We start from the raw sequence: 17454 nt of genomic DNA, 5'->3' as shown, positions 1-17454 counted from the left end.
AAAATTCGGAACAAATACAAAAGTAAAATAAAAATATTAAAGATTATAAAGAGAGACAGATTACAGACATAATATGTATATATAAATGGAGAGTCGATTTATATGACTGTTTATAAACCACGTTTTTGTGTGTGTGTATGGCTTATGTGTTTTATTACAAATCGCTATTTATCATTTTTCTCTTGGAAAATATCAAGCTAAAGATATGAGAATAATTAAAAAGAAATGTATTTTTTATTGCATATACATATGATTATTAAAAAGGTTATATATATTTTTAAAGTAGCCAATTAAAAAATGATTAATTGATAAAATATGCAAATAAATGATTAAAAATTTGTATATATATATATATGATTATATTGGCTGTCAATTATGCATAAGCTTGTCACATAAAGAATATTTTATTTGCCATATCCCTGGCATATGCATTTTAAGTTTTACATAAAAACACGAATACAATATATACACAATATGCAAATATTACATTACACTATCTTATGTATTAAATATATTTTTATTATATTTGCAATGTGTAAAACATATACTCATCATTTTTTATCAAATGAAATGGAAGGAGAAATAATTAAATGAACATATTATGCATTTTTTTAAATAGAAAATGAAAGAATTTCATCTTATTATTTTTTTTACACTTCAATATATTATAAGGGAAATTCAAAATTTGAAGAGGAAAATAAGTAGGAAGAAAAATAAAGCAAAAGCTTTGAATGTAAAAGAGGCTTTATTTGTTTTTATTACATTCTTCAGCAAAAGTTAATATTAAAAATGTCTCCTTAAAAGGAATGTGTGTATATTTATTTTTTTTTAACCTTCATTTTAGCTTTATTTTTATTCTAAATTTTGATTATTATTGTGCTTATTGTTTAAATCCTGTCTTAAAGTTCATTATAGCTATTATCCTTACCCCTTTTGAAATACGAAAAAAGAAAAAATGTCGTTATGCTTCGTATAATAAACATAAAAACAAAGCTTGGCAAATCACCAAAAAGGAATAAAAAATATTATAAAATTTTATGGTGAAATTCCTTATATTGTAGTGAAAAAAGTTAATATAATCAAATTAAAATATCTTTTAAAATTTAGTTTAACTTTTCTTATATTCAAATTATTAAAAAATAGATATATGCATATATGCTCTTCTGTATATTGTGATATACAGTAGCATATATGAAATTGAATATATAACATAAATAACAAAATATTCTCAAAAAATAATAATAAATAAAATATAGAAAAATATATGCAATATAGCTAGCTAATATAAAACTCCACATACCCCCAAAATAATGAAAAAAAAAATTCAATATAAAGGGATTACGTTAGGCAAATAAATAATTATGCTTATAATTTTTAATGCATTCATAGGAGTATACATATACACATGGAAGTGCACAAAAAACATAAAATAAATAAAAAAAATAGTTTATTCACTTCCACCCATAAACATAAAGCATACAATATAAAGGTACTATGTGTGTGAGATCAAAATTGTGCAGGTAGAAATATTTTTTTCTACCCATACATTTGCTTCTTTTTAATGAAATTCTCACTGAATATTGTGCATGGTTTCTTATACATTTGTTGAATCATCTTTCGATTGCTCATTATCACGTGTGTTGGTATTCGTCTTGTTTTCACCTGTATTGCAATTTTCTGAATTATCCATATTTTCTATGTTTACACCTTGCTTATTATCTGAATTGGGATCGTTTGAACTTAATGCAGGATTTTTATCTACAGTAGTTTCTTTTATCATAGATCCACTATATGGCAATGGTATGATTGGATCATCATTGGAATAATTATTTTCACATATCATATTATTCTCTTGATGAAAACTATAGGCATTTTCATTTTTGGGTTCTTCTTCAACTTTTTTTTGTTCTGCATGATATGGTGCATATTTTGGTATATTAAATGTACTTACACTAACATCTTGTAAATTTAAAATATTAATTTCTTCGTTTTTATAAATAACTGAGTTTTCATTAATAACAGCAGTTGGATTTTTTATCCATATGTGTTCTAAAGCTTCGCTAGCTGAAATTCGTTTTTCTGCATTTAATTCCAATAATTTTGATATAAGATCTTTAGCTGAAGATGAGATAGTTTTCCATATATTATCTCTAAAACTTAGTACATACGTTTTTTGAATATTCATTTCTGTATTTTTATTAATTGGGAAAGGTAGTTTTCCACTTAATAATAAATATAATATAACTCCAATTGACCATGCATCTACTTTATGGTTATATCCTTGTAATGTTATAACTTCAGGAGCAACATATGCTAATGTACCACATGGTTCTTTTAGTAATTCATTAGGAGCACATAATGTAGATAATCCAAAATCTGTTAATTTAATTTGTGCATCTTTTGATTTATCAGTTAGTAAAATATTTTCAGGTTTTATATCTCGATGTATAATACCACACTTATGTAAATATGCAACTGTTTTTATTAATTGTGAAATAATTTTATTAGCATGTATTTCACTTAATCTTGTTTCAGATAATAGAAAATCATATAATTCACCACCCTTTACTAATTCCATAGATATATATAAAGTTTCTTTTGTATTTATGATTTCTTTTAAAAATATAACATTTGGATGTCTCAACAATCTTAAAATGGATATTTCACTACGTAATAATTCTTTTTCATAAATTGAAACAGATCTATTATTAATAACTTTGATAGCAAATTCAGAATTTGTTTGCTTATTGATTCCTCTGTAGACTGTTGAAAATTTTCCTTGTCCTAATTGTTCATGTATTTCATATAAATTATATAAAGTATTTTGTTTTGTTGTTGAATATAATGCTTGTAACCATTCTTCTCTTTCTTCATGTGTATTAACATATAAGTTTCTTTTTTGTATTTGATTTGTACCTTTATGACATATAGAAAAACCATATTTATTTATACTATCATTTTTAGGTATAACTTCAACATAACATCCTTCTAAAAACATAAACCCTCGAGGTTTTAAATTATTTTTTTTATCATAATAATATAATAAACTATCAAACAATATATAATATCTTGCTTTAAATTGATGAAGATGTTTTCCTATTTTATATAATATACCTTCTTTTAATGAATTTTTTTTCACCATATTTAAACATTTTTGAAAATCAAAATTACAATATATACACTTATAAAAATAACAATGTTCGCAATCACAATATTCACATTCCATTGCTATTTTATCTTCTTTAACACAAAATCTTGGATATCTACTATGACAATTTGGGCACATTAAAAATGGTCCTTTACAATTAGGGCATGAATATAAATTACTATCTTTTACATGTTTTTTTGCTACATCATTTTTTTTTTTTTTTTTTTTACCTTCAAAAAAACAACTTTCATCTTCGTTACTTGAGCTTTCTTCTTTTTTGACTTTCATTCCATTTTTATCATCGATTTCGTTTGCTAATTCACTACTTTTTTGCTCTTCCACTGGTTTTTCTACTGCATTTTCTTTCGCTACTTTTGGTTCTGTAGATATGTCACTTGAAACTACTACAGGAGCAGCCAAAGGGGCGTCTGAAGATGTACCAGGAATTTCTTCTTGTTTATTATCATTTTCCACTTTTGCAGGTATGCTTAATTCTGTATTTGCATTCGTAGAATCATGTTGAGTTGGTTGGTCAGTTGAAATATTCGCATCTTTTAGTTCGACAGTTTTGTTATGTTCGCTATTTTTTACAAAACTTTCCATTTTTATTGCCACAATACTTTTCTTGATTTCTTTGCTTATATCATCAGAATCAACATCTAGATGAGCTTGATTTGTGTCATTATCATTAATATTTTGATTCTCCAAAATGTTTTTCTCTTCTATTTCTTTCTTACTAATTATTTCATTAACTATCTCTGTATCATTATTGGTTGTTTTTTTTAGATTTTCTTTTTCAGTATCTGAAAATGTAGGGTTATTATTAATAGGGTCATCTCCTTGTTTCTTTTTAATAGTTAAAGAAGCACTAGAATCATTTTTCACTTTATCTACATTTCTCTTTGTTTTTTTATGTTTATCTTTATGTTGTGGATTTCTTTCTTTACGTACATCACTAATGTTGAAACTAATTTTCGATGCTTGAATAAATTCTACAATTTCTTTAGAAAATATATCATTCATTGAATTTGTTAATAAATTAAAATCACATTCGTATCCTGGTGTTTGTGTTATATTATCTGGAATTACTAATTTTGTATTACTTCCTATTTTAGGCAAAATATTCATATCATTTTTATTTTCATTAAGGCTTCCTTCTTTTTCTGCATAATTTTCCTTATCATTTGGATTAAGTGAATTGGCATTATTTACATTGATAATGCTATCAGAATTATTTTGAGAAATATCTTCACGTTTTATTGGTTCTTCTGTATTTATATTATTTGGCTCTGTTATTTCTTTTGCTATTATTTCATGGGTATCCTTGTTTTCATTATCTTGTATTTTTATTTCCAATTGGCCTTCTTTTACTAGTTCATCTTCCCTCTTTTCTTTTTCATTTTCTTTTTCAATGATAGTTTGATTATTATTCGTAGCATCTTTATCTTCTAGAGCGTATATTTTACATTCCTTGTCAGTAGTTATAGCATTTATATCGGCTTGTGTTACTTTGGCATTATTTGCATTATTATTATTTTCTTTAGCTTGTCCTGGCTGGTCATTTTTTCCCCCCTTTTCGGCATCTTTTGAGGTTTCTTCTTTTGTTTTATTATTATTTTCCGGTTCGTTAGTAACTTTCTTTTTCTTATCCGTATGATCATCACTAGGATAGTCAATTCCATTATTTGTTAAGCTTTTCTCCTTCAAAAAATTAACACATAAATTATCATTTACACAATCATAATCTGGAGCTTGTACAATAAATAGTTGGCGTATTTTAAAATAAAGGTCTTCAGTAATAATTTCATCATTTTCATCAATCTGTTTATTTTTAAAATTTTCAGGTTTTATTACAAAATTGCTAATATAATCTCTACCATATAATACATTACCTTGTAACCCCCATATATCTTCATGAAGGCAACTAAAAAATACATACAAAAAAAAATCATATTTATGTATAACACTTTTAAATTGTATTTGTGTTATTTTATCATTATCCATAAATTCACATTCTTCTAGCATTATATCAACAATTTCTTCAACATCAACATTTTTATCAGAATATTCTTCGTTTTCTTCATCGTTTAATATATTTCTTGCTGTTTTTGATGGTAAGCAATATTCATTTGAAAATAATTTTCTTTTTTTTTCAATTTTTTTTTCTTTTTTATAAATATTTACATCACTTCTGTTATAAGAACTTCTAATGGTTTCTTTTTTTTCCCAATTAGATTCCCTTTTTTCTACCCCATTATCCTTATTTTCTACTGCATCATTATTTTTATTATTACTTGCATCTTGGTCTTTCTTTTCTTCTCCGCTTTCTTTTTTTTCTACTCCATTCTCTTTATTTTCTACTGCATCATTATTTTTATTATTACTTGTATCTTGATCTTTTTTTTCGTCTCCGCTTTCTTTACGCTCGATTGAATTATTGTTACTATTATTATCTATCGCTTGTGATTTTTTTTTTTTTTCAACTTCTTCAGATTCTTTTCCTTCCATATCTTTATCTTTTTCATCCTGAGTATATTTCGACCGTATACTTCCATGCCAACTGTTTTTTCTTTTTTCTATTAGTAAACGATGATCTAGCTCATGTTTGCCCTTACGCTTTTTATTTGGTATATCTGTTCTATTCCTACTTTTAATTAAATAGCCATATATGCTAATAAAAGAATCGGAGGTTCCACTACCGGATCCATTCCTTTGTTCTTTATTTGAACTAAAGCTATCAATCTCATCACTATCTATACGTGAAATAGTTTCATAACTATAAGAACTATCACTTGTTGATGACATAAATGCACTGTTGGTATTTTTTAAATATTGCATACTGTTTGATCCTTTTTTACGATTTCTATTTTTGACTATTCTTTTTTTACATAAATTATGAAAATCACAATCTTCATTTGTAAAAACATTAGAAACACTGCTCGAAGAAGAATTACTATTATTATCATCACTTTCTGCTTTATTGATTAAGTTTTTTTTATCTTTTTTACAATTACTAATGGAATTATTTGTAATGATGCTACTATTTTTTCGTATAGTATTACTGCTTCTTTGATTTCCAAGATCATTACCATATCGTTCTCTTCGAATATCTTTTATGCATTTTTCAAGATGATGTTTTTTTTCTTTTCGTATTTTTTTAGCTATTTCTTTCATACTTAATAATTTATCATTATACATCATTCTATTTTTTTGTTTTAAGCATTTACTACAATTCCCTTGAGGCATATCTTTTAAATTTGCACTATCATTAGAAATTTTTTTTTCAGAAGGCATTTTATCAAAATAATAATTTTCATCGTTATTTTCATTTTTATCATCATTATATTCATCCTCATGTTCACTATCACAATATTCATTATAACTGTCTGAATAATTTGCATTATTATTAGTAATTTGTTGATTATTATTATTTACAGCTATATTATTGTTATTATTATTTTGATTATAGTCATAATAATCTACATAATTATAATCATCGTTATATCCATCATTATAACTTTCATTATGATCTCCATTTGAATTTCCTTCGTATTTATCATCATAATAATTTGATGAATTTGATTTTTTAAAAAATATATTTTTTAATTTATGAATATATGGTATATTTGAGAGCATAGCAACCATCTCCGATTTTTGAATATATCCATCTGAATTTAAATCAAATATATCAAACAGGACATTTATTTTATCACTTTTTGTTCCTCTACAGCATATAGCTATTCCTATTATAAATTCCTCAAAATCTATATACCCGGTATTTTTAAAATTGAACTTTAAAAATAATCGCTCCCCCCACAAGCCAGGCAAGGGGAAAAATTGGAGGAATGTCTCCTTGTCAATGTGGTTTGAGATTGACCTACTTCCAAGCTCCTTGTAAATCTACATATGCCATAAAAAAAGAAAAATTATGAAATCGAGAAGGTGATACATGGTTATAAAGCCTCCATGTGATTTACTATGTTATGCTAAATGGAGCCCATTAAAGCATGTAAATAGATACGTACTAGGCATATTTCATTAAAATTTGTATATGCACAAAGTTATATAGAGATATATTTTTTCCTTCATACCTTTTTGAGGACCTCTAATTCATCTGTTTCAAATTTTTTGCTACATAATTTATAATTTTTCTTGGGGTCATCCTTTTCTTTATCTTTCTCTGTTTGTAGACCCATTTAAAAAGGAAAATTAACTCAAAGCTTAATTAAAAATTTTAAGTATTTTATTAAAAAGGTAAGACAATTACATATGTATATATACATATATTTTGCACGAAAACAAACTAATTAGTAATCAATTGTAGTAAATAATAGGTTGGAAATATTTATTTCGTAATAAATTTAATTCAGCATTCTATAGTATGTATATATGCACGTGTACTTATGTATGGATATATATATTTACGTTAGTTGTAAAAAAATAAACAAAATTATTTATTCTTTGATTCACGTTTTCTAGGAATAAAAATTTAGCATAATACACAAACACAAGAAATATAGATATCCATATAAGTCTATGTCTATATATGTCCTTGCAATTTAATGATCTACGTGTATATCACAAATCAGTATGTGAATTTCAAATATGTTACAAGGAAAACCAAGCAATAAAATAATTTACCTATTGTCACAAAAAAAAACACATTTTATTTTTAAAAATACGAAAATAAACCACAGAAAAATTATTCGAAACGAAATGTAACTATGAAATAATAGGAGATATAATATGCAAAATTGGCACAATTAATAATATTTAAAAAAAATTAATTAATATGGGGAAGCCATGATAAATTATTTCGTTAATTACTATGTAGGGTATATATTATGTTTTTTAAACAATTTTTGATTTATTCCTTTTTATTTTTTACACACTATATTAATATGTAACAGACAATAAACAGTTTTTCTATTTATAAATTAATTCCTTTTTGTTTTTCAAAAAAGTATCAAAATTACAAAAATTGTATACTTATAATTTTAATGTAAAAAGAAAAAAAAATGCTAGTATATTTCTATATATAACCACATATAGGAGGATAAAAACATAATATAAAAAAAATGTTTTAAGACACTATATAATATGTATACAAAATTTAATATAAGACTACTATCTTTTATATAAGCTCTATGTTCGCAATTTTAATAAACATAATCTATAAGAGTTGTTTATTTTATATAGTTATGTGTGTATTTATTTCATGCATATATAGTATATAATAATTTATATAAATAATGTAAATTGTTAACAACTCTAATCGATATATATTCAATGAAAATTTTAAAAATGTCTTAATGCAAGTATCATCAAAAAAATAAATATAAAAATGTGTGTTAATCTAAAACATGTATAATTATAAAATTGTACTGTAACATTCAAATAATACAACATATAAATAAAATTTATGAAGTAATTCCCTTTCTACAATTATAAGTTTTAATATGTTTTATTTGGTTATTTATCATTGTTTCATACATACTTTTATTGATTTTTAATCTAAGCTTACAAGTACTTATAAATATATTTTTTTTATGGTTTGTTACAATATATAAATTTTATTATATACTACTAAATTGGTTATAAAACGACAAAAAAAATGGATAGCGAGTTTTAAAAATGTACATTGTATATAACTCGTTTACTATAAATACTTAGGATACTATTATTATATATATAGCGATGGCATAAATGTATTCATATAAAATAATATACATGTATATCCAATGTTAACACTGTGATATTTTGTAGTATACTATATTTATGCTATACTCAATGCATAGATAATACTGTACTTCTTTTGATTTATATGTAAAAAAAAATCCTATATATATATCTGATGTAATTGCAATACTATTACATTATTACTGCCACAAAAGTTATGCATTTATCTTGGCTTAATGCTAAATAATATCAGTCCATTAATATTTATAAAATTATCTTTTTTTTTGTAATTTTTTTAAAAGTAAAAATATAGCTTATATTTTTTTCATTAAAAAAAATAAAAAGAAAAAAGTATGCAAAATCAATGAAAAGGGAATGCATCAAATAGTAAAAAAGATTTTTGAAAAACATAAAAGATATGCAGTAATTGCTATATAAATTTTGTTACGCTTTAATAAATCTATTATATATAATATATATATATATACGCTTATGTTGCATAAAAAATACAGGTGTTTTTCCCATAAGTATATATGTATAGTGCGATGAATTTATACGTCGTTCGGATAATTATATATGTACGAAATGGCCCAATGCATATATATAATTTACATAGAAAATTTGTACGTAAAAAAATATATACATAATATAGGCACGCGCTTTAAAAATATAGTGTACCACATTTTTTGAAACAATTGGTAAATAAACTCTTAAAAAATTATATATAATAACATTATAAGAAACATTCATGTATTTCAATAATATACTAGAAGATAATTAAAATAAAATTTAAAAAATGTATATAGATCTCGATATATTATTCGCCAATTTTTTTAAAAGAAAAAAATAAAAAAAAATTATTACAAATTTTTATAAGAAAAAACACATATAGAGGATATACATATTATTCTAAAAAATAAAATACAGAAGAAATACTTTAACTTAGAAGACAAAGAAGTAAAATAAATGAATAATTTTTTTTTTCCATTATTTCCTATCTAATGAAAATATTATTATGCTGAATAGCAGTAAAAACGTATACATATAACATATAGTATTGTATAAATTCCGTTCTTTATATATAGTATTAAAAAGTTACTATTAAAACACTATTGTTAATCTTGTTATTATATTTCATCTTTATATTTTTTTTTATTATTTTTGATTGTAAACTTTAAAGGGAAATTGTAACAGTAGTAAAACTTGGAATTATTTAAATATTAGACACACACATATAGTACATATACATATAACAAGTATTTTTTTTTTATTTGAATTACATAATACAATTTGTTTATAAATAATATGTACAATCCTTGTGCTAAAGGAATATGAACATATGTATGCATACATATATATGTTGTATTTTGTACTGTATGTCTTTAGGATAATTTTTTTTTTGTATACATTATAATTTTAAAATTTTTCACTATTTTTACGAAAAATTAATGATGTTACAATTTTAAAATGTATTTATAATAATCGGAAAAGACCATATATATATAAGTCGTATAATACTTCGCTTAATTATGATTGAATGTGATAAATATCACTGATTGTATTTTTGTGCGACTTTTCATATAATACAGCATATGACTAATAACAAAATTTGAGAACTCGTATCGTATCGATTTAAAAAGTTGATGTTTTTTATTAGCAAAAATATAGCTTTCTGGTATTTTTATTTGGGTAAAATATATAACGTAATAAGGGATAAAGTCAAACTAAAGGAACGATTTTGTTTTTTTTGGGGGGATGATATTATGTTTAACTGGTACTATTAAATATATAGTTGTGCCTCTTTACTGCTGTAAAGATATATGCACATTGTATTCTTTATAATAATGGCGACTTTCATATAAAAAAGAAAAGAAATAAGTTAGAGGGAAAAATAATCAAAATTATGAAAAGTGCGAAAAATATACATTAATTATGAAAATTTTGAAAAATATTGAAAAGGTAGAGAGTTTATAATTCTACAAAATTTTAATGACCATTTTGATAAATTTGGGGGACTAACAAAAAAGAAGATTTTGAAATGTTTTATAAATTTTAAAAAAAGAAAAAAAAGGAATATATATCAAACTAAAAAAAGTATCATTAAAACTTTCAACCAAATAATTGAAAAATATAAATAATTAATCTTTTAAAAATATATAAAGGGAAAGATCATTTTCAATAATTCCTATATATAAAATTGTATCATGTTTTTTTTTTTTTTTTTTTTTTTTTTTTAAAGAAAAATCCAATGATTTAATAGAGCATCGTATTTTGTAAGCCGCTTAAATCATAAAAAAAAATATAAATAAATTTGTATGATATATTTACATACATATTATATTAATGAAAATACGATTTTGTTAATATTATTGAAATATAATGGCCCAAATTCCTCTATTTCTTTTTTTATATATATAATATAAAATTTACTTAATATATCTAATTTTTATAATATTTTCATAAAGTTATTATGCATAAAAGATGATTTTTCTACATTTTTGTGGATATTTCATATATATTTGAATTCATAAATTCGTAGATTATTTTAATAATACTTATACATTTATGACAATTGTTTTTTTTAAATTAATAGAGTAATATAAACATATTTATAATTACATCAATTGGAACTTCTTATAGCAAATATATTATCTATATGTATATTTGTATTTTTTAGTTATATATATGTATATGTTTGGGCATATATATTAAAACCCTTATATGTTTCCGTTTATCTGTTTATATTTTTGAGTAAATGAAAGACTCCGTGAACAGCTCTTTCATAGTATTGTCTTCAGATTTTTGTTTGAATTGAGAAATAAACGCTTGCGTGGGGGGATACCCATTTATATGTATACATAATGCCAGAATAAAATGAATGAACCCCATCCCCCCCAAAAAAATGAATATGGAGAGCCACACTCCGCTAAGATGAAGAAAAAGAAAATTATAAAAAAAATAATTTTAAAAAAGCTGGAACGACGAATGAAAACGAGATTACATAAATTAGATAGTCAATACAATGATTTAGTTAATATTAGTAAATATTTAAATACTGTAGATGTTGGAAATAACATAGAAGTATTTAAAAAGTTGATAAATAAAATTTCTAAAAAAATACGAATTACTAATGAAGAAAATAATGATGATATAGCTATATTAAAAATAGAAAGGGATTTAATAAAATCCAATATTGTAAATAATAAAAAGGGATTAAAAACATACAATAAAGACGAACAAGTTGAAGAGGATGAATGTATAGAGCATGAAACAGAAAGAACTACAAGATATGAAAAAAGGAAAAAGAAAAAAAAAAAAACATCACATTCACATTCATCACATAGTTATGTTAATTCAGTTACCCCTTTACAAATGTTTCATGATAATAATTTATGTATGAATAATAAATGCTATCATAATGATTTTTTAATTGATAATTTAAAAATTAAAAATTCAATAATTATGGATTTATTTAATGCTTTATCAAAAAATAAATATTTTAAAGAAACAAATTGTTGTGATCAAATGTTTGATCACAGCAATAATAGTATAATATATAAAAAGGAAAAAAAAAAATTAAAAAAAAAAAGAAAGTTACTTCGTTCTATTTTTTTTAATAATGATAAGAATAAAAAAAAGAAGAGAAAGTTAATAAATGAAAAAGATAAATTAAATAACGAAATAGAAGGAATACACGAAGATGGAAAGGTTGGAGAAAATATAAATCCAAATAATTCCACAGAATATACGTCTGAGCAAAATGCAAGCGCGTCCTTAGGCGTAGATGGATGTATTCCCAATTCAAGTGAAGCAGAAAAAGAAGTATTCAAAAATATAAACAGTAATAAAATCAATATAAAAAGTAATAATCATAATTATCATGCATACAATGATAGTAACTTTTACAATTCGTCAAACTTTGGAGTTGACAATAACAAAAATAAAGCTTATTGGATTTCTATGAAAAAAGAAATAAATAAAAACGTCGGTGAAACTAATACCAAAACGATTACATCAAATATATTAACGTTTTTATCTAGTATAAGTAGAATATTTTATTGTGAAGTTATTGATAAAAAAAAAGATAAATTATATATAAATGATGATATTAAAAACCAGAAAAGAAACCGGTTTTATGAATATGCAATATCTGATGGATGCTATTTATCAAACCCTAAAAAATTCATGTATGAAAAAAATTATGAAAATAATGAAGAAGAATATTATAACAATCATAATGATAATAATGGTTTTGAAAAAAATAATTATATTTATATATATGTTAAAAGAGAATATATTCCTGAAAAATTATTAAATTTAAAAAAGAATCATAAAATAAAACTGATTTTAAATTTCCCGTTAAATGATTTGGACACTTTCTATAATGGACGGGTTGAACAAAATGAACAAAATTGGAATATGAGTTTTGCATCTAATAGTAAAAAACATGATGATGATATAGCTAAAATGGATGCAAAAAATTGTGTAAAAAAAGAAGAAACATGTAATGAAAAAGGTAACGAAAACGGAGAAGATGAAGATTACGATGAAGATGATTATGAAGAGAGACAAGGACATGGATGCGTATCTACTGATGATAACCATTCAGAAAAAAAACAAGAAAAAAAAAATATAAAAAATGAAAATGAAATAAATTTTGATAAGTATAATATACAAGTAGGATCATGTATATATAAATATAAAAATATCTTTAATAGAAGTAAATATAAAAAAAAAAAAAAAAGCAAAAACAACATCAATACAATAAAAGCAGTGGATGATTGTTATCTTTTTAATAACATTTATTTAAATTATTTAAATAGAAAAGATTCACATGATAAAAGAAAATATAATTATTGTGAGGTTGATATTTTGGAGTATGATCCTGCTAATTATGATGTAGAAGATATTATGATTCATTTAGAAAAAATTATAAAAAAAAAAACAAAATATACTGTCCCAGCATCACCTTTTACTCCATCTTTTTTATTAAATTATATAAATAAAAAATATGCATTATATTATATTAAAGGAAATAAAAAAACGAAAATTATTTATAATAAAAAAGAGCGAATGAGAGATTATGAAATGAAAAAGATGAAAAAAATTGAACATAATAAAATTAAAAAAGAAAAAGAAGCTGAAATGAATAATAATAATAATGAATATAATGAATCAAATTATTGTCAAGCATCTCAAAATAATGATGATGCATTAAATAAAAAATATATATCTAAAAACCAAATTAAAAACATGAGTAGTAATAAGAGTGAATTATACAATAAGAAGAAATATGTATCTAAGAAAGGGAATCAAGTTGATGGTTATAATAGTAAGAAGAAGAAGGAAAGGGAAAGGAAGAAGAAAAACTTTTTTTGTGTATTTGACAATGAAATGCTGATGCAAACTGGCATGGCAAATAAAAATTGGAATGATAATGGTAATAATTTGGATAGTGAAAATAATAATTTACAAAATGATAACCAATTAAAAAGAGAAACGATAGAAACAGAATATTTAATGATTTATAATCATATGCTAAGTTATAATAATTGTTCCGATGAAATAATATTAAAATACTATATTTGTCAAATAGAAAATCGTGATTTTAATTTTGAAATTCGAAATAAATATATTCCTATTGGTGTTGTGCACTTTTATGATTATTATTTAGATAGAAAAACTCGACTTGAAAAAACATTAAAAGAGCATTCAAAAGTTTATAAAGAAATATATAAATTATGGAAAGAAGATATTGATATACATGAAAAAGAAAGAGAGAAAAAAAATATATTTGCATGGGGAATTTTACCAGTACGAGCATATGATCATCCTAATATTTTTGTTCCTTTACCATGTGGGTTTAAACATAATAATAAAAATTTAGCATATAATATTTTGACAGTATGTGATAAGAGTAGTAATTATGATGATAAATTATTAGAAAAAAAAGAAAAGAAAAAAGAATATATGAATATTAAATATGCTAATTTAACGGGGCCATGTGTAAATTGGAGAAAACATTGCATATTTTTTAGTGATATAAAAACAAGCAGGCTTTTTCATTTTTCATCTATATATCCATATTATTATTGTATGCAAAATATTATGTTATCAATATTTGCTCTAGAAAGAAATGTTATATACAACAACACTAATAATGCATTGCAAATAAAACCTGATGATCAAAATTGCATCAATGATAGTATGTGTAAACATGAAAATCAAGATAAATTGTATGTAGAAAATAATTTGAACAATACATTAAATAAAAAGATAGGAGGAAACAATCGACATAATAATAGTGTACAGGTTGATGAACCGTCACAATATTTTAGTAATGAAGATATTTTATATGAAAAAAATAACATTTGGAATAAACAAGAAATTAGAACATTTTTAGATAAATATTTTACATACCCTAAGAATTTTGAAAAGATAAGTCAATACTTAGAATTTAAAAATACAAAACAATGTGTTGATTTTTATTATACAACAAAAAATTTTTTTAATTTAAAAAAAATATTATTAACATTAACAGAAAGTAAAATGAAAAGGCCCAAAAAATGCTTAACATCAGTTAATGATGTAAGTAAAAAAAATTTGAAAGAAGAAATTGTGAATAAATTATTAAAAAAATTAGAAAATAATAATATGAAAACTGAATTTGAAGAATCAAATTATGTTAATGGTAATTATATAAGTATGAGAATTTTCTTTAAAAAGCTTTTTGAAAAAACATATAAAAATATGTCTGGTAAAAATTTACCAAATAAAGCCCCTATTAATAAACATAATTATTATAATAATAGTTTAACCAAAGGAATATTGCTTGAAAATATGTCTGATGGATATATAGTTCCACAAAATTATAGCTTTATTTTAAGTTCAAATAGGAAATTATGTTTTTTAATTAAAAATGATGACGACATTTATCAGGGAGTTAATTCGGATATTATTGAAATAAAGTATAATGAAAATCTTGAAGATGATAAAAAAAAAGATGAAAAAAAAAAAAAAAATAATGCAGCAAATTATAATGTTAAGAAAATACCAGATGGCATATCAGATGGACCCCTTAATAATACTTCGCCTCAAAAAAACAAAACAAATAACGAAGATTCTTGTTTTAATTACCTTCAAAATGAAAAAAATTATTTATTAAAAAGTGAAAGCAATCAAGAAAATCTAGAGTTGGAAAGAAGGGAAACAAATTTATATACAGAAGATTTAGAGTCACATAATAATATAGACCAATATAATAAAACTTACCAAGATGGTAAAGGAAATAATCATAGTTACATAAATGGGCATCAAAATAATATTGAAAATAATATGGAGGATATAAGAGAAGAATTTGATTATAATAATAACGAGCAAATTCCCAATGCTAATAAAAACTTATGTGGCAAAAATACTCAGATTGAAGGATGTGAAGAAAGTTTATACAAATGTTTTGAATTTTTAAAAAATATGAACCAAAGAAATAATGAAAATTTGAATAAAAATTATACAGCTAGCCAAAAGTCCGCTTCTCTATATTTTGATTGTAAATTAAAAAAAGGAATAAAAAAAAAGATTTTAAAAAAAAAGAAATTATTAGCACAACAAAAAGAAAAAATAGTAAGCAAAAATGGTACAGTATCAAAAGTTAATGTAGCAAATAGTGTGCCTGAAAAAAAGGGAAAAAATAATAGAACAAGCAAAAGACCAATACAAGATTTATCTGAATATAATATGTCGAAAAAAAAATTATTAAACGGAGTAAAAGGCTATAATGGAAATGTTTATGAAAAAACAAATGATGAGCATCCAACGGAAAATATATATTATAATGAAGAAAATACTAAGCCAAAAAAGAATAATAAGTATGCTTCTCAGGCAGAGGGAAATTATAAGGAAATAGATTATCGTGAATATGCACAAAAATTAAAAGATGAAATTCGAATGAAATACGCCAAAAAAAATAATGCTAATATAAATAAAAATAAAGATATATATAATGGTAATTATGATGAAAATTATTATTATGATAAAGTAGAAAGAAAAGATGATATTAACTCTGGGGGAATTGCTCCTATTGGCAATTATTCAGAAATGGATTATAAAAATGGAAATATTATAGGAGATAATTATATGCCTTTAGATATTAATAACACTAACCCAGATTATAATATGGGTTTAGGAAATAATAACAATATAAATGATAATAGTAAATATTCTATGGTTAATCCTTTGAATCACCAGCAAATGGAAAATTATGATGACGATTATTTGGATCCATTAAAAAGTAACGCCCAACGGAAAACAGCAACAAAATGGACTGATAGAGAAAAAGAAATTTATTTTGACACATTTTCAAAAGATGGAAAAAATTGGGACTCTTTATTTTTAGCACTAAAATCGTTTGGAAAAACAAAAGATCAAATTAAAAATTTCTATCAAAATTCAATTGTGCGAAGAAGAAAAGGTGATATGCTATAAATTGGTGGCATATATAAAAAAATTTTAAACATCCTTTTTAGAAAACAAAAACTTTAAAGCGAATATAGAGATATTGTTTTATTGTTCTCTATCTTTGTGTTTACATACCTTCAGAAGTGTGTTATTAAGACATGTGTATATGT

General features: G+C 23.2%; 2 protein-coding genes across 2 annotated transcripts; one reads left to right on the top strand and one right to left on the bottom strand.

The window, feature by feature from the left end:
* Nucleotides 1-1594: 1594 nt before the first annotated feature.
* PCHAS_0919200 (calcium-dependent protein kinase 7, putative) lies at nt 1595-7344 on the bottom strand (the record flags this gene model as incomplete). Its single annotated transcript, XM_016798129.1, has 2 exons — nt 1595-7048; nt 7240-7344. 2 exons carry the CDS (start codon nt 7342-7344, stop codon nt 1595-1597), a joined length of 5559 nt encoding a protein of 1852 aa, XP_016655378.1.
* Nucleotides 7345-11701: 4357 nt separating this feature from the next.
* PCHAS_0919100 (conserved Plasmodium protein, unknown function) lies at nt 11702-17311 on the top strand (the record flags this gene model as incomplete). The annotated part of the gene is made up of 1 exon (XM_737837.2): nt 11702-17311. The coding sequence occupies one exon, from the start codon at nt 11702-11704 to the stop codon at nt 17309-17311; it is 5610 nt and encodes a 1869-aa protein (XP_742930.2).
* Nucleotides 17312-17454: the final 143 nt, after the last annotated feature.

This window comes from Plasmodium chabaudi (genome assembly GCF_900002335.3).
Source record: "Plasmodium chabaudi chabaudi strain AS genome assembly, chromosome: 9".
NCBI classification, from domain to species: domain Eukaryota; phylum Apicomplexa; class Aconoidasida; order Haemosporida; family Plasmodiidae; genus Plasmodium; species Plasmodium chabaudi.
This window is presented reverse-complemented; position numbering and strand designations above follow the sequence as displayed.